The sequence below is a fragment of the Topomyia yanbarensis genome, chromosome 1 (assembly GCF_030247195.1).
Source record: "Topomyia yanbarensis strain Yona2022 chromosome 1, ASM3024719v1, whole genome shotgun sequence".
Lineage (NCBI taxonomy): Eukaryota > Metazoa > Arthropoda > Insecta > Diptera > Culicidae > Topomyia > Topomyia yanbarensis.
This window is the reverse complement of record NC_080670.1, coordinates 139,315,257-139,334,723: the sequence shown is the minus strand read 5'-3', so window position 1 is coordinate 139,334,723 and position 19,467 is coordinate 139,315,257. Positions and strand designations below refer to the sequence as shown.

At 38.5% G+C, this 19,467-nt stretch overlaps 2 protein-coding genes across 2 annotated transcripts in view; both read right to left on the bottom strand.

Annotated features, from left to right (window-relative positions):
- Nucleotides 1-19,467, bottom strand: part of LOC131694600 (protein windbeutel) — a 91,898-nt gene that overhangs the window by 19,633 nt on the left and 52,798 nt on the right. The gene's annotated exons all lie outside the window — the stretch shown is intronic.
- Nucleotides 182-511, bottom strand: LOC131675976 (uncharacterized protein K02A2.6-like). Its single transcript, XM_058955095.1, has one exon. It carries the CDS (start codon nt 509-511, stop codon nt 182-184), a length of 330 nt encoding a protein of 109 aa, XP_058811078.1.

Genomic DNA, 19,467 nt, shown 5'->3' with positions numbered 1-19,467 from the left:
AAATAGCGTATCTGTTGCTTACTGAAGCTGCACTTTTCGGCTCTGATGGTAAAACCGGTCGGCCGTGCTCCTCTTGTGTTTCACCGCTAACGATGATGTCATCGAGATAAGCAGAAGTGCCCTTAAGGCCGGCTAGCATGGTATCGATGAGCTGCTGAAAAGCACCAGGTGGAAGACGGTTCTAGTGGTAAAGACCACGGTGTATGTTAATTGTCAGTAAATGACGGTACTGTTCGTCGATTTCCGCCTGTAGAAAAGCGTCCGAAAGATCAATCTGGCTGAATATTTTGCAGTTAGCCAGCTTGGCAAAGATGTCTTCCTGGAGTGGCAGTGGATACTGATGAGGCTGCAAAGCGGAGTTTTGACCTGTTGAATAGTCTCCGCGAATTCGGATGTTGCCATTTGCTTTGCGGACTACGACGATCGGCGCTGCCCATTCTGAATAATCGACCGGTGTGATGATATTGAGTTTTTCTAACCTGGCCAGTTCCTTGTCGACTGCGCTATACATTGCATACGCCACCGGAAATTTAGCTCAAAAACAGGCTTTACCTCAAATTTCATTTGGGTTCGGATGCACAACCCGAGTTTTTCGCTGAACACTTTTGGGTAAGGAGCTTTGAGATCTATTTTTACCATTTTTTTGTTAACCATTTTTGTTAACGACCTATTGAGTCAATTTGTCAACAGTTTTTTCGGCATTTAAATGCCGAAAAAACTGTTGACGAGCTTTGAGAGTTGCACTGTTGGACGGGGTACTAGTAACTTGGCAGCAAAAAGTATCCATTGGTATGGACCACAAATTAAAACTATTGACTAAATCAGATCCAAGCAGGTGTAGTGGTTTCTCGGTGACGGTGACGAATTATCTGCTTGCGCGTGTTTTCGACGATAGTGTTGTCACAGTTAAATTCACCATCAAGTGGCAAAATGTTTCCAGATGCTGTCTTTGCTTTTACTGTTGCTGGTGACAACCTTGGACTGCCGATTTTCTTCCAGATCTGCTGACTGATGACGGTAATATCGGAGGCCGTGTCTAACTGAAGACGAACCTGTATTCCATCAAGGGTAACGGAAACGAATCTCCTTCGCTTCTGCACGTTACACACATTAACGACGACCATTTTGCTTGCAACTGAATGCTTACCCTTTTTCGATGAACGTTGTGAATTTTTTTAACAAACGCAAAACCAACACGGTGTATTAGGTTTTTTCCTGTCGTTCGCAGCAGGTTTGGAAGATGGCTGATCCCGTTTGTTGAACCGTTTATCAGAAGATCGCAGGTTAATGACATTCACTTGACCGAAACATGTGGCTGACTCGAGCATACCATTGTCATGTTTGAGGTTAAGAAGACGCTGGCATTCTTCCGCTAGCTGCTCCAACGTGACGCCATTGTTTTCCTCAATCCTGGAAAGCAGGCGCGTACGGGTTTCTGCATCGCTTTCTGCTTTCAGTCCGCAAACGTAAGTCAAGCATTTAAACTGCTCTTCCGATAGCTTTACCAGCTCAAACTCAACGCAGGTTTTATTAACACGGCAAGCGAAAGCAATATGATCCTCGGTCGGGTGCTTGGTGATTTGTAGCGTTCTATACCGCCTGCTTATTACAGACTCTTTCGACCCAAATCAATTTTTCAGCTTCGCTACGGATTGGGCAAAGGTGTGTTCTTTCAGAAGTTTCGGCAGAATAAAAGAAACATACCATTCATGTTACACTGCGCCCAGCTTTCGCAGCAGTAACCTGACTTTCGCTTCGTCGTCCAAACAAGCGGCATATTTCTCGAATATATCTGCTATCATACCTGCTGTATCAAGCCGCAAACATGACGCTATTGTCAGCGTCGTAGCGAAATTCCTTCACGTTGCCTGCCAAAGAGTCAAGAATTTGCTCTGGGTTGGGTGGAACTTGTACGTGGATAGATGAAACTGCACTCCGGAAAAATTCTTGCTGCTGCTCGTCGTTTTGCTGCTGCCGCTGGAGAAATTGTGCCATTAGTTGCTGGTGTTAAAGCAGCTGTTGCTGCATCAGGAGCATGAACTGCACGATGAGCGGATCTGCTGGTGGTGGGACCTGCTCCCGGTCATTATCATGCGGAATTTGACAATTCTCCGTTTTTTACGCGGGGGTGACAGAATTTTGAGGTTACTCTTCGTGAATCGAAATTTCACCAATTATCCGCTAATATACTCGCCGCCACTGTTGTAGCCCTGTGCGAGAGGCAAGTCGGGAGTCTTCTTGAATAAATTAAAAGAGACTCTCGCGTACAGACTACATAAAATACTTTTAATAACGATAGTTAAAATAAAGAGCATGTGCTCAACGGACTGACTGATGACTGACTGGATAAAAACTGGTTTTCGCTTATGGTGGCATCTCGAAATGACAGCAGGATTGTCGCTAGAGACCCTAACTTAGAGATTGGCTGATGGCAGGGAAAAGTTACCATCCCGCATAGATGAACACAATAAATGGATAATTTGTATTATTGTTTTTTCACAATTTGGCATATTGTGATTCGACATTAAACACGCCACACTGTAAATTGTTTTCGTCATTTGGGGTATTGTTTTAGATTGTTAATTTACTCTCAAGTAGCACACTTTGTTGGTATGAAGTATTCTTATCTGGATGTGGAACAAAGAATTTTATTTTGAATATCTAAATCACTACCTACTCTGCCGCTAGAAGCATAATTGTCCCATGTGTATAGGGATTCCCATAGCACATGGGACAGTAATGCTTCTAGCGGCAGTACTGTACGACCCCAAAAAGCGCACGTTGAGGTGCGATAAAGAACAAGTTTTGTTTTCAATATATTCTCATGCAGTAACAATATACTCGATTAAACACTTGCCCGGGATGTTTGACAAGCAGTAAGGCCATTACAAATCTTTTTTAAAAATTATGTCCAAGTACAAATTTTTTTCTGAAGGGGGGGGGGGGGCAAAAAAACTAAATATTTATTTTAATAAACACAATTTTTTTTTCTTTTTGCATTTTTTCCTTGACTTGATACAAAGTTTATGTAACTGACAAGTTTTCGTTCTGCTGATAAATAAATTACAAATTACAAATTGTTGCATTTCGATTGTTCTCGTGGACGTTTCCGCAGGGTGATTTCGTATAGCGGGGTTGAGCTATTTGTTTTACTAGAAAAATTCAAGCAAACCTTACTGAATCAATCAAAAGTTCACATAGGAAATGGATGCTAAAGTTTTCGTTTTAAATAATTTTCCCAACAGTGCAATTTTTAAATTCCCAATAAAAGCTTGAAAGTTCTCTAAGAACTTAATGTAAACATTTAAGAGTACTTTAAGGTATTTCCTTTTGGTTGCTTGAATAGATTTCGTTCCGTTGTGGCGGCACATGGACCGACTGTACACACAAGGCATGAAAGTCGGTCAAAGGTGAACCTGCTTGAGAACAATGTACAGAAACAGGATTGCAACATTTCACTTATGGACTTTTGGAAAACATTCTGGAATGAATCCAAAGGTAAAGTGTGCGTCAATGGAATTATTCATCTCAGATATGGTTTTCTCTGATATTTTTTTCTATTGCGTATTTCGTATACAGTAGCCTGGCGAACGTACATCCTGTGCATACTATATTTTTTCGAACTCTAGTGGAAACATCAGCTTTGGTTTATCGCTTGTGCTTGAAGACTTGTAGATTTGTTTGTTTGGTACATGATAGTAATTCGGCTCGGTTCCGTGTACATCTTCGAAATCTTTGCATTTTTCTGCATCTTGTTGCGCAGTAGGTCGCCACATCAGATAAATTCATTTGATAGTCGTACTGATTTATGAAATGTATAGCAATCATCAGTTCATTTTTTGCCTTTTTCATATAAGGAAGACTGTGCAATCACTCTGAAATTCGACTTTTTAAGCTACACCCGGAGTGTCGAGTGTCATATACCACTAGATTCAGTTCGTCGATATCTGAAAATGTCTGTATGTTTTATAGTATGGTTAAATAGCTTCAAAAGTGCATTGGCTCTAGGTGGGATTCACTCTTGTGCGTAACCGCTACTAATAGTCCTTACTTCTCTTCCTTCCTTTTGTTCCACGAGACTGCATCGAAGTGTTATATCGAGGGGAGGCTGATTCAGTCTTAAGACAAAATGATACATTAGAGCGGTTTAGCTCCGAACACATATCCGGCTAATCGCAGTGGTGAACTTCTGTTAGCCATTTGGCTCCCGTTTCTGTGAACCATTTAGTTCCTGTTTTCGCGAGCCATCTCAATTCCTCGTCGGAAGTTCTCCCGATACCGATGCCTGTTGCGTGAGTCATTTAGCTCCCAGTTTTGTCGCAATCTTCTCGCATAGTACATAAATCCTACTCAAAGGGCCAACCAGTACTTGGCGAGGACGGTTCGGCAATACCGGATGGAGCGTAGCTTCTGGTTCGCTGCTTCCGGTTCGTTGAAAACTGGTGCTTCACTCGACCTACTCGATCTTGTCCCTGACGGTGAAACTAGTCTGCTCACATGCTTCGGTCCGGCGATTCCAGCTGGTTCGTGGTGCCCAGTACACTGGCGCCTCAAGTAAAGCTGTGGTTGCTCTCACAGCCTTCCCCTTAACATAATCATCGTAACTTTAAAAGTTCAAATATTTTCCGACTGCGCTGTCTTTCGGCTGCTAGTCATCACCAACTCTGTTTTATGATGGGCAATCGTCTCCGTGTCGAGTGTCTCCTCTTCTAGCGATTGTCCGATTACTTGCAACACCACATCATCCGTGAAGCCGAAAATCGTTATATCTCTGGGAAGGTTCAGCTTCAATACTCCATCGTACACTGCGTTCCACAGCGTCGAGTCGAGGAACGTCAGTTGTAGTTGTGATTCTCCCTTGTCTGTCTCGTAGATCTGTGTTCGGTACTGAAAGTAGCTGTATAATATCCTGCAGAGTTACTCATGCTGTACAGCGAATGGGCGATTGCTTCCCAGCTAGTACTATTGAAGCATTCTTCACGTCTAAGGGAACCACCACGCAAAAACGATATCCTTATCTCTGCTGTCTCCAAAGCTCCCACAACCGTTTGGATGGATTTCACTGTAGACCTGCCTATAAGGAAGCCGAATTACATGAGACGCCGTTCTCACGGTCCGCGTACTTCGTTAGCTTGTTCAGGATTACTCCTTCTCTCTAACATTACCAAGGGATATATTGACTACGCTGAAAGATCTCCATGTTGTCCCGGCATCGGAAGCAACATCAGCTTTTGTCGCTTCCAATTATCGGATCGTTTTGAACATATCCGGGCTCTCATGTATCACTTCACTTTTATGGCTTTCGCCATCTCGATAAGCTGTTTGTTGGTAAATCGATCTTCATCTTTGTGATCATCCTCCTCACTGTACGGCGAAAATAGATTCATGTTGTGGGGAAAACCTTTCGATGGTGACCTCCATCTTTCCCGGGTACCTTTCAGGTGGTGCAGCTGAGCCTTTTATCTTTGTTATGCCAACTTTGTAGGTCTCTCCTAAGGAAATTCGCGTTGGCTTTGTGGCAAGGCTTTCTTGTGCAGCTTGACTGCTTTGTTGAGAGCGGTTCTTGCAGCTCGCTTCCTTTGAGCTTTCTGACTTCTGTTTTAATTTTAAATATATTTGACACGGCTCAATGCGTTAGCACAACTGAGCCGTGGAGCGCACCTTGGGGGTCATTTGGTCCGTCTTCTCTCGCGTTTTCGTTTACGTCCATGTCATCATCGGTACTGCATTCATCTTGCTCATCGTCGGATGTTCTTATTTGTTGTTTGTGCTTACGGGTCGTTATTGTAAATCCTTCCTCATCGGTATTAGATTCCTTATTGGTGGTGTTGGTTGTTGGTTTGGAAACATTTGCTGTAATCGTTGTTACTTCGATGTTGGTAATGGCAGTTGGTTTAGTGGTACTGGGGCCGATCGTTGTTGAGTTGGTGCTTGTGAATGCCCGGTCTGCAGTCGTTGGTTTACCAACTGGTTGTGGTTTAACATACGATGATTGTATACCGGCTTTGGTCGTATCAGGTGGAATTTCTTTAGCAGTCTCTGCGCAAGGTTTCCCGTGGTGTAGCGGATGATCACAATTTTGACAGGTAGGAATCTGTCCTGGGTGCGTGACTAGGTGCGTGACTAGTTCGTTGAGAACATTCAACACCATGAGGTGATTTGCATGTGAAAGTCAAGTAAGAGGGAATAGGTTTTGTCGGACGCATTCTCACCACACGAACGCCGTTGCGGAGTCTTGGGAAGAAGTTCCTCCAAGTATCGTCCTTAATACTATTCACCTCTCCGTATTTTGACAGGATTTGTTTGGTAGCGAAGGAACTAGGACGTGGTGCCAGGTCATGTATCTTTATTTCAATACTGTCAACATCTATATACGTTGGGATACTGTAGAAAATGGCATTACATTCGATGACGTGTTTCATGTTGTTCTGGGAAGCGAATGATTCTGCTTGACTAATGTTTTTTAACATATTCAGTACCGCATGACGTAAATGGTGGAATTGCACCGCATAAAGTACCGCAAGCTACGTTGAACTTCAAGTTCACCTTCAACATTTGCTCCCCTTCATGAATTGATGGTATTACCGGATATTTCGTGTAGTCAACAGCAACACAGTTTGCCCGCATCGTGATATACTTTTGCTTTGCATTGTCACTCATTGTTTGTTCACGTTTCACACACTAGGCAGAAGGAATCAATTTTTGCCTTTGCAAATAGACCATGCGTCGCGCGGGTAAATTTGATTATTTGCCCTGCTATTGCAGCGGAGCGATTTCTAGCTTCTGAACTGAGCGAGATGAGAAACCGAAGTGATCTCCGACTTCTTCTCCAAGCTCGGAGCCAACTTATACGTAGATCGATAATCGTCGTATTGCACCCGGCGACCGTTCCTCGGTTTCCCATCCCTTGGTATGGTCGCATTACACGCCCTTGTTAGTAGTGCCGTGAACTCGTTCGCATTTAGGTTGAAGAGGATACCCTCAAATTCAAGTTCTTCGACGGACACGTTCCTGTGAAAAATCGCTGTTTTCCATCTTCACTCGTTTATATATCTCCCACATATTCATATTCATGTGTAGTTCATAGTCCTGTTATCAATGCTGAACCAGATCGCTTGGTGGTCGCTGTGGATATATCCTCGCACACTTTTCAGTCCATCTTTCCGGTTACTCCAAGGCTACAAAAATTGACATCGTTAATGGATTGCCGGTTCCCCCTGCGGTAAGTGCCGATGATACCATTATTTGTAAGATCTATATTTAGCTTTGCTAGAGCATTCTTGATCGCTGATGGCCAGACAAAGTTCTTATGATTCCAGCGTCTATCTCGAAAATTCAAGTTCATAAGAATCGCACATATGGCTGCGGAAATACGGTATGAACACTACGATCCCATATGAAATCTTTAATTGTCAAAAACTTTTCGGTAAAGCTCATGTATATTGAATATTGAACCACATATAAATCGCCAGGAGTCTGATTTGAATTCAGATTGTTTCCTTATCGAAATTATTTTCGAATGCAACGATCGATTATGTCTCTATCGACTGTTGCGTTTAAAATGGAATCGATTCAGAAGTCGGTCTGTATTAGCCTTTCCATGAGATTTTCGTTTGATGATACACAGATGGGTCCTTCCTTCCGCTACCAGCAAACGTTTCATTTGATGTTGCACTGGATCGATGATCTCATTTAAAATTCACATTTACCCGAAAATGGTCAAAATAAAAATTATCATGGGATGGTAATTTCCAAAAATAGGGCAGCTGACCCAATAGTTGCGATAGCAGGTATAGTTGTGATAGTGATGAAAATTGGTTGTTTTTGATCATTTACATAACGTTAAGGGAAAAATATCAGTTTATAAATTTCATATTTCTAATATTACTTAGAATACTACAAGAATTTGTGCTGTAATAGTATCAAATATCTGCATAAAATGCTTTTTCGTTGCGGACTACATAACGACGGTAGCGCGCTAACCATTTCGCCAGCAGGAGTAGTTTTTTTTCTATGCGTATAACTAAGTGAAAACTAAACCGATCGTGTATATCAGGGCCGGCGGAAAGCGTGGGTAGTATGGGTAGTACTACCCACTCGAAAATAACCGAGTGGGTAATTACCCACTCGAAATTTTGAACCATTTCAAAAAAATTAGATGTGCAACGCATGTATCTCGCACTAAACACATTTGAAAACATCGATGTACCACAATTCCATTTGCTCAAACGAACGTGATTTATTGTGAATGTAATGTCAGCATGTGCATTGCGAAAAGGGAAAAAGTCCTTACTACTCACCCTATGCTTTCTACCCACTCGGGCGTAAAGTGTTTCGCCGCCCCTGGTGTATATTTTACATATACTTTCTACTAAGAAGTTAAACCGTACTTTCCAATATCAAACGTTATTTTTTAGACTATTCTTTCGCATAAAAACGTGTATTACAACCAGGGATGCCAAAGGTACTGGTAAACTACATTTTTTTCGGTATATTTACATTTGCACATGCCGTACAGCCCGCTACAGCGACGCATCACTACAGCTCTTTCCAAAACGGTAGCCAAACCGAGTACATTTTCGCGTAGAGCAGTAGAATACATTTTTGTTTTGCTGCTGTACTCCGACTGCTCGGTGAGAGTGTGGCGTAGTAAAGTTAGTTCTCTCGCTTTGTACACTTTTCTCTGTGTAGTCAAAGGGAGATACCCGCACACCAAAGCGTTGATGCCGGTCGTGGCGCAAACGAATCGCATTTATTTTTGTCGTTTTTGATTGAAAATATTGAATAGATTAAAAATATTAAAAAGTGTAAAATAAGCAAAGAGAAGCTGTACCGCTCGCGTCTCGTGGCTGTACTGGGGGCAGTATTTCTTTGTCATGTTACTGCTTTGCTTACAGACTGCCGTACAGCGCTGGGCGTCCTACAATAGCGAACGACAGCAGCGACGAAAGAGAAATGAGAATGTAGGCAGAAAAATTACAGCCGCAGAAAAGGTAGGCATTTTGCATCCTTGGTTGCATCTTCTCGCCGGTGAGTTGCATTGCAAGGGTTAGGGTGATTAGCCCAGTTACCGCCATCACGACGCTGGACAGATTCTGGCGAGGAACAAAAAGGACGCAACGTAGGGTCTCGGTAAGCGCCATCACCTTCTTTGCTTTATTTATACTAGTCGTAGATTTTGCGAAATTGAAAACAAAACGCCTGTGCATATTTCGGATAGTGTAAAAATATTGCGCATTTAAAGACCGGAAAAAAAATTCAGCAGAAGCTTTTAAAACGGGATCCCAATCTTGAAACGTTAGAAGTATTTTACTTTTAACATTTAGCTATATTTTTTATTTTAAACATGCTTCAAACGATGCAATAACGCACAAAACATAAAAAATTTCATTGATGCGATCAATACAACCGGAGATTATGAATTTTAAGTAACGAAAGATTTGAGGAAGTTCTGTGAATCATCATCATATTTTCCCAAACAGATTTTTTTACCCGAACGTCCTTCGTTGGACGATTCTGAAACCAACCGTTCTTAGAGGGTGGTATTTCTCATTCAGTCAGTTGGAAATGAGCCGGAGTTCTGGCTGGTTCTTATTCGCATCACGGTACCCGTAACACAACCTATTCTAACTAGAATCGGTTGTGTCACTGGAGCCGGAATACGAGTTAGAACCAGCCAGCTTTCCGGCTGAGTTTAATTGTAGACTTCCCGTGAACATCGTCATGTTTGTACCTGTGTACAAAATTTCGTGCACGCGTTCAACCTCAAACATGGTTCGTCGCGATGTATAGGTTCGCCTCGAACATCGAACCCAAGCGAACGATGTGCAAACTCTAGTTCAATCATTCGTGTACTACAGCGGGTGCATACATGAGAACGATTCGCACAAGGTAAAAAGAATCGACACTAGTGATGATGAGAATGAAAAACAGAAAACTGGTGCCACGAACCTATGTTGTCGCTGTTGTGCTATCTTATGACAAGTGCCATTTAGCACATTTCGAGAAAAACGATTTTTAAAGTTTAAGATTGAATCTCTTATTAACTTATAAATGGCATAAACAGTTCAAAGAAGACAATTGATGCTTCTATCTATTCTGTATTAATCTCAAATATTACAAAGATCAGTTGACTATGTTGCGAGTTTTAACTATAAATATAAACAAAAGTCACACTCACATGTGTCATATGTGTGTATTGATGACAAACTTTGCATGGCGTGTCATAATCGTGCATGGAAAATTTTCCATAGAAAAAAATCATCCATTATTAACTTTTGTTCATATATTTGGTTTCATTCGGTCTATAAACAATCGGTGAAATGAATTTTGAAGGAAATGAGTCAGGGAATCTAAAAAAACAGTGATTTTTGGTTACAGTGTTGCCAAATACGCTATATTTCCTGTTAAAAACGTAAACCGCATTTTTCTCACAATTCGTGTGTATTTGTTTTAAAAATAATTATGCCATTGTGTTTCTCAGCTAGTTTTATATAAAAACCAACTTAATCTACCTAGCAGTGAGAAGAGAGACATTTTTTACATATATCACTGTTAGATCATTTATCAGTTTGCAGAACTCATGCGAAGTAGGCACATAACAGTTTCTAGTTCTGCACGAATAAAACCTTGAATAAACTGAATAAATTATAGAAAATCAAGAAAACAAACTTTCGCCGCCTTGTATAAACATCAAACGACTTATTTTTTGATTATCCGAGGTTTCGACCGTTTTTGGCGGCCTTTTTCAAAAAAAAATTGCTATTGTCATGGATATTTTCATGGATTTCCACCAAAAACGGCCGAAACGTCGGACAATCAATAAATAAGTTGTTTGATATTTGTACAAGACTGTGAAAGCCAATACCCAAACATAAAACACCACCAGTCGACCAAAAAGCTATATTATAAATGAACGAAATAAAAAAATAAATAAAACGAACGAATCAAATAAACAAAATGAATAGGATTGATAAAATGAATTAAAAGAATAAGAAAATAAGTAGAACAAAATGAATTGATTAAAATGAACATCTAACCCGAGTAACAATTGAAGTTTTATAGCACGCTACAAGTGCAATTTAAGTTTTATCAGTGGCTATAAAACTACCATAAAACCACAATTGTTACTGGGGAAACGATGTTCGAAAGTTATAAATTAATAGAAAAAAATTGTGTCAAATAAATAATTTGGATGAAAAGAAATAAAACTGAAAATAGTCAGATTATTAAAATGTAGAAACTGAATAACATGCATGAACTGGGTAAAACGAATAGAATGCATAGAATGAAAAAATGAATAAAATTAGTTAAATGAATGATATGAATAAAATGCACGAAAAAATGAACTGATCAGAGTTAATCCAAAGAATGACATGAATAAAAAAGAAAAAAATGAAACCTAATGAACAAAATGAATAAAAAATATGCTGAGGGAATAAATAATTAAAATGCAATAATCATACACTTAAAATTAGTCAAATATTCAAAATAAACAAGACGAATGAAATAAAAAAACTGAAACAATTGAGTGTTTAGAATGAAATTAAAAATCATTTTTGAATAAAGCAAATGAATAAACCGGATTGTACGAATTTGAGAACCATTGTATCAGAAAGTTGTGAATTGTTTTTGAAAATCCCATTATCTCAAAAACTGTTAATTTATACACAATGGGTTTTCTAGGGTTTCCATTCTATTTTGTTTTCACCTTTTCGTTTTCGTTCTTCTTGATGGCTTCGTTTAAGATTATCTGGTGCTGCTGCTTTATTGATGGACCTGAATTAGTCATCTAGAACCTGGAACGTTAAATTTGTTTTGGAATTCAAAGTTGTCTTTTTGACAAAGATGATAAATTACAAGATATCCCATTGTCAAATTCCACGAACAAACCTTCGACAACATCATTTTGGTGATTCCAGCACCATCTCCCGAGTTCTCATACAACCAGCAGAAAGCACTTGTACCAATTTCTTTCAGCGTGCAATTGCGCGAGTATGTCAGATCCGAATGCATTCGGAAATGTGGTTTTTACATTTCTTAGAAAAGAAATGTATAGAATTCGCTCAAACTTTCAAGATTTTTTCCGAGGCCTGGAGGATCGAGTCTTATATACCAATCGACTCAGCTCGACGATTTGGGACAATGTCTGTGTGTGTATGTAACGGACAAATTCTCATTCGTGTTTCTCAGCAATGGCTGAACCGATCTTATCCAAACCAATTTTAAGTGAAAGACCTATCAAACAGTAAGAACGCTACTAATGTGTTTTTGATTCTGATGTTTAGTTTCCAAGATATGAATGTTTGAATGTGTAAAAATGGCGTTTTTTGCAGTTTTTTTTAAATTATCTGCCGAAATTGACAATATAGATTAGCACGTTACATGTTTTTAGACATCTTTAATTGGACTATTATCCAAAGAGATATTTAACATTAAATGCGGACGAAAGATTTTTATCATTTCCCATTGCCAGAAATATGACCAAAAACATGTAATCTATTATTAACGCCAAAATGGCTTATTTTAGGTCAATAGTATCTTCGGAGAATTTAATGGAGGCAATATGCCCTTTCTTTTGGTATTGTGCTTTTGCTGATTTGCTTGATCCCCTATGAGTGAGATATTTTCACAAATTTTCTTGAAAGTGATTATATCGAAATGATGTCTTCAGCAAATTTGTAGCTCTTACGTTTGCGAATAACTTTACTTTAGACTTGAAATATCTATTTTGAATACTTTAAAAGTTATGGCTTGTTGTTTGTTGATTACTCTTTATCGCCTATTTATTGTTCAATATAGTAATAATCCATTGAAATAAGCTAAACATTATTTCGATAAAACGAATTTTGTATTTCATTTTACTATCTACAACCGCTAGAAATAATCACCGAACACTTCCAAGTTGTCTGGAAGGAACTTGATAACTTATCAGTGCCAAAATGTTCATTTGTGCGAACCTTCTGACTGCAATTTTTCTAACTTATGACCATCAGATCGATCTGAAACATGTCGGAAAATGAAAAGCGAAATAAATAACTCCAAGCAACGCCGTAGCCAAGAGAAGGTTTTGGGGTTTAACACCATACAACCCCCCCCTCCCCCCCACCACACCCAAAAAAAATTGGATTGAAGTTGAAAATTTATTGATGCTGACTGATTTAATTCAATATTACAATAACAATTATCTGATCCGTACATTGATAACCTGTTGTTGTAAACATCATGAGGACTTTTGATAAATTGTCGGAATGTTGTCCTGATATGTAACTGATCTATTGGTCTTGATTTCACAGTTGTCTAATAGCATCAATATCAAATTCCTGCCTGAAAACATTCCAATAGAAAATTCCAGAGTTCTGTAATCAATCATAATCCTCAGATTTCTTTTCAAATTGAGCTCGCTTTTGTAGAGATGTACTGTAATAAGGGTCTTTACTTAATAGGAAGCGAAGTTAAAATTGATTTAATGTCTATGAAACATAGAGCTGCTCACCAAAAAATGCATAACTTTCAACATTTGCTAAAAATACCGGCCCGGAGGGAGTATGCAGTGAGGGGTTGCTACTTTAAAATTAAAACTAGTATAAAATTTCTTAACAAGTTGAAATTTATCTGAACAGAAAGATGTTGAAGTGTTGCAAGCCACCCCATTTGACGGTACTTTGTTGTTTGTTTGCTTCATTAGAGCTAAAAAGATGGGTTACTAATGTCGGCGACATAACCGGGGTGTCGTGATTACACTTCAAAGTTATTTCAAATCTTGCCAAGCATAATTTGACATAATTTCAATAATTGTCCGGCATTGAAAAATCTTTTATGTACCTACCGTCATAAAAGTAATGACAAATTTTCAGGTTGACACGGCAATAACTTTGCATTTATTAAATTATTTTTATTTTTATTTACCATTCAACGTAACAATACCCAACTTAAAGATTTTTTACCAATTTCATTGTATATTATTGTACATTGAACATTTAATTGAAAAGTGTATTTTCGATTCCTGCGGAAGAACTGAAATTTTGCTCACGGGAGCATGCGCTTCCCTAACACAGCCTTCAACGTGGAGTCGATCATTCTGCATATGTTTGCTGAGCAGACCAGCCTGCGTACTTTTGCAGAGTGGATCAGAAGAAAAGATTTCTGCATTGCTTCGGCAACTGCGTATGTCATAACTGTGGTTGCCAAATACTGCCTCCTTTCTGCACAATATTGTCGAGGCTCGAAAGCATTTCACAAGATCAAGGAAAAGACTTTCAAGTAGCAGGCAACAAACGGGGCAATTAAGAGAATTTGCGGCTATTAGCTAATCGAGTTGTCCTTCAAATCGTTTGAAATTTAAAAATTCTCGCCTTTTTTTGAAAAGGGCCAATAAACAAAATTTGGGATTTTCGTTTTATTTCATATTCAGGATCTCTATTCGAAGTATTATCACCTGTAAAAACCCAAATGCCATAAAAAATAATTGAAAAACATAAGTCTATGTTGAGTAAAAGGCCAATATTAGTTTGGTGTGCGATAATACATTGGCCGTTTACTTGAGGAAACGGCCAATAAACATATGTTTTGTTTTGTTTTTTTGGCCCTTTACTTTTTTCGTTTGAAAATTACTTAAACACAATCAAACATCATTTCTTATAATCGAGTGCTTTATTATAAAACAGAAGAAAGCATTTTTCTTAGTATTCTCTTTTTAAAAATCTCAAACCATCGAAGAAATATGCAAAATATAAAAACGATAATGCATTCAACTACCTAGCTAATTGAATTAACGCTTAAAACACATTGAGTATGTCCATAACTCTTTTTGAGACGTAATAAAATAAGTTTAGTAAAAGGCCAATAAAGAATTTGACGTTTCAGCAAAGGGCCAAAAGTAAACGGCCAAAAAGCCACACGATTGAAGTAAAAGGCCAATAAACTTTTTGATCGAAATCTATCGAGTTTAATATCCAGTAAGCAATGTATGCTTGTCAAATAAATAAAAAACCGTACAAGGTGTAAATTGCTTCAATATCTTGATTGATAAACAAATTGGGACAAATCAGTAGAACTAGAACTTTTCTTGATCCTATTTGTCTAATTTAATAATACTTTAATCAAATGCGCGTGAAATTACACTATGAACATTTTAAATGTGTTCAGAATACTTTCTAAAACATATAAACATACATAATAGCCAACAGCCAAAAACCATTTAAAGTTTGGCAAAGGGCCAATAATCTTTTTTGAGCAATAATCCTCAAATCAAGTAAAATCTCCAGAAATTATTGCATGTTATCAAAGTATAGATCAAACTACAACGAATATGTGCATTGTTTCGACAAAATTCGCCTTCGTTTTCAAATAGCAGATTGAAATATATTAGCAAAATTTCAAACCCATTTTACTCGATTTAGTAATTTTGTTTATTGGCTCTTTTCAAAAAAAGGCGTGAATTTTTCAGCGCAAAATAGGGTAATGAGCATATTTTCGCTCTATTTCGAATATCCTGTCAATTTGAAGCAGTTAATTGGATTAACGTCTGTCAGTGGTAGTGCGATACTGAATGATAGCATTCGATTCGAGTTTTCGTTGCGCTCAAACAGACACTTTTCACCATCCACAGGCCATTTTCATTATTGTATTGATTCTGAGAAACGGACCAAGGATGCTGATGCCATTTAAAATTGTCCACACCATTTCATTATAATCGAGCAACATCTCCAACTAGAAAGAACATTCTCGAATGAACGCCAAATATTCCATTCGCGCACGATCATCACACACACAGCAGTAGTAACAACAATAGCAGCAGCAGCGATATGCGCGGCAATGCATCATTCTCAGCAAGCGTGAATGAGCCAAATATACAATCGCCTGATGCGGAAAGGAGACGACGAACAATCGATGTGTGGCATGGCATCGCGGATGATCCATGCGTTTCTAGAATGAGTGATGATTAATATAAATAGCGGCCCTTACACGTTCAATATTTTTGTCAATACCAGTATTGACGGTATTGTTACAATATTTCAGTCCCGTTTGAAATCCACATCGTCAATAAAAAAATTTCCATTACACGTACAATACTTTTGTCAATACTCTCTAGTATTGACAAAAATATTGAACGTGTAAGGGCCGCTAATAAGCGCGCTCAGCGCACATCAGCAACCAGTTTTATTTCAACAAGTGTTAAGTGTATTATTCCAACAAATAAAGTGTAAAGTGTAAAAAAGTGTTCTCCATTCCATTCAATCACATCCAGTTGTAAGTGGTTTTCCAAAATACAGTCCACATAAGTTGTTTGCAGATTGTTTTAGGTGGTCCATCCGAGGAGTTGTATTTGTCTGCGGACATTTATAAACATTGCCAGTCACCAACAGCAAACTGCACCCATCTATTATACAAAAACATTGTCTGCTTGTTGACATCATTATATAAAATGATAATTGAGTCTAAAACATAACCAGAATATTGACGTAGAACAATTATTTAGTGTAAGTTTTTTGTATAAGCTTTAAAAATCATGACTAAATCATTCCACTTTTACTAGTAGTCCGCAAAATTTAAATTCCGAATAACTGAACTAGTCAGCATTCCATCTTTCATCGGCAGAAATTTACCGCAAACTTTCAACTCTTATTGTTTTACTAAATAGATTACCGAACCGGTAAGCCGGGTAAATCAAATTTAATGGGTAAGTTTAACCATTTGAAAGAAGTATAAGCAGAATTTCAATAATATTATACGCCTACGAATAGTCCTACGTCAACACAGCGGTTATGTCCCGGACATTACCCACCAATAGTTTTTTAGTTTTTGCGCGAGGTATACGTTGAGGAATGTCTATGCATTATAACAGAAAACTGTGGAAGTCCCTGCAGTTTTAGAAATCTGTGCAGTATATTGAAAATCTGTACACCTGGCATCCCTAACCTCCAGTCGACTACCAGCGCAATAAATGGCAAATAAAAGAAATAAAATTGAACCGAGAAATGTTAAATACTCGCATATGAAACGAAATCTCGAATCAAGCGCAACAGTTTTCAATCACAGGTTACAGATAACTTGGTTGTAATATGTGCTCAATATGTTCTTATGTAGTATCGTTGAACGAACTTGATCCGTACGTTCTACAAGCAGTAAAATAAACTCATAAAAAACTTATGAATCAAATGAAAAAAAATGGTACCAGCATAACTTGTTTTTAAAGATTATTGTGGTATCACTGTGGAACATAATATTGATTTGTTTCAGATTCCTTGACAAATACCGCAGTAGGACAAATACATGTTGTATCTTATTTGTCTGAAACAATTCGAACTTGTTAAACATAAAAACCGTATATAAGCCTTCTACAAAATCTTTCGCTAATTTTAATTTCTTCACATGTTTCAATTGCTACTTGGGCTGATTTTGGCAAACCTTTCTTCGATGGTACTGATTTTTGTTGTGTTATAAATTTCTGTTGTGCTAGTTCGTATGGGGACATTTAGAATCATTTTTAGATACTTATTTTGCACCACTTGCAAGTTCTGTTTGTGTGTTTCGGCACAGCTGTCATAAACTGGTGCTGAGTAGTCTATGGAATAACAATTTGTTTATAAATAGCGAGCTTGTTGTCTAGGTTTCACTTTGATTTCCTGTTTATGAGAGGGTATAGACATTTGAGGAGTAGATTGCATCTGTCTCTCGTTCTATCTACATGTTTGTTATGAAGTCGCTCGAGGAATGATATTCTTTAAATAGTCGAGAATGACGTTATTCATAGAAGCGTAATGTGCTGGGTGCTCAAATCTGTCGTACGAGACGCTATAGGCACGATGTTATTTGTCTGGCAAAAGTATAACAACTGATTCATAACTTTTCGTGTTCGTTTGAACCACTAAGCTGCTCCCTATTGACGGCTCTACCCGGGATAGATTGACTGATGTATGGGAGTTTTCACGTTTTCGAGATCTGTTCATTTTTGCTTGTTTTTTAATAGTGCGCTATTGAAAAACAAAAACACTATAGCAATTGTGATAGCCTCAGCGACCAACCCCCCGAAGGGTTAACAGATGATAAGAAATGCGTAATTCCGCATCACCGTGTGGATCGAGAAAGCAAAGATGTGCTCGAAAGAGTGAGAGCGAGAAGAATAATAAATAAAGTTCGATAGCCCGGAATGGCTTTAGCTGCTTTATGTATGCGCAGTGAAAATCATAGTTTTTTTCCGAAACGATATCCGATTACCCTTTTGATATTGTGGCCGTTCCCACAAATTGGCGACGAGGCGGAGAATCACAGTGCAATAAATAACTGGTAAGTGCGATTATTCTGTAGTAGGAAAAGAAGCATAATTAAAGTTATGTTTGTTTACATTAAAGAGAACTGAACACAGTTGAACTGTGCTTGCTTTCGAAGCTGAAACTAAGAACGCAGTTTACTGTGGTGGCCCCGGAGGCTGTATACAGAACACAGCACGGCTGTGGAGGCTTTCGAAGCAGTGATTAGTTGAACGCAGATTCGCTGCGGTGGCTTTCGAAGCCGTAAGGAAAAAGGCTATCAAAGCCGGGAAGCGTGAACGCTTTCGAAGCCGGAGCGATTGAAACGAATGGTCTTCGAGACTGTAATAGATCGAACATAAATAGTAGTCGGAACGGTTAGTATACACCGGGTGGCACCTAAACAAAGCATCATGTGATGTTTTTTTTATTTCAGTACATAAAGATGGATAAATAATAACTATAATATTTATTGTTTTATGATTGTTTGTAGGGTAAATGCTTCTGTAAAATTCTATCCGGGATGTGCCTTGATCACTTCGTGCGGAATGACCCATATAAGAGAAGAGCGATTAATATTAGCCCAGTGCTAGCAGTGATATGCGCCGCTTGATAACCTCTTTATTGCGTCTCCGTAATGCGAAAGAATTACTACAGTGAATAAATTCAAATCAGATTCATGAACAACCCAACAATGAATAACGTACAAGTTAAATCGGTTGCATACTTATAGGTGAATTAGTCACTTTACAATTCACAACAAACTTTGACAGCTTATTTCTACAACAGTAGTGGTAACATCCAGTCTCTTTTTACAAACACCATCACTGTATAGAGTACTTGACAATCCGTAACTGTATTAGTGTGTTCAACGATTTGTTTATCTCCACCTGTCATAATTTCTGATAGGTGGAGGAAAACAAATCGAAAATAACTTTTCGGTCGGATTATTTGCATTGTAGATCCATACCAGCCGGTATTGCACGTCTCCGAAATAAGTTTCAACGTGATACAGAGCATTTAAACACTATCATAAATACTTTTGGCCAGCGATTTCAAACGTTTAAATTGACTGACAGTTTTACATATGACAGCTGGAGGAAAACAAACCCCCAAGTAGTGTGAATGAAATCATTTGCATGGAACTCTACGGAGAAAATGTAAATCTACTAATACTACTTAAAATTTTCCTGGCTTCTACATATCTTCACCTTAA

Excerpts from the sequence above, each read along its gene's own strand:
- LOC131675976 (XM_058955095.1), bottom strand. The coding sequence starts at position 511 with ATGTATAGCGCAGTCGACAAGGAACTGGCCAGGTTAGAAAAACTCAAT.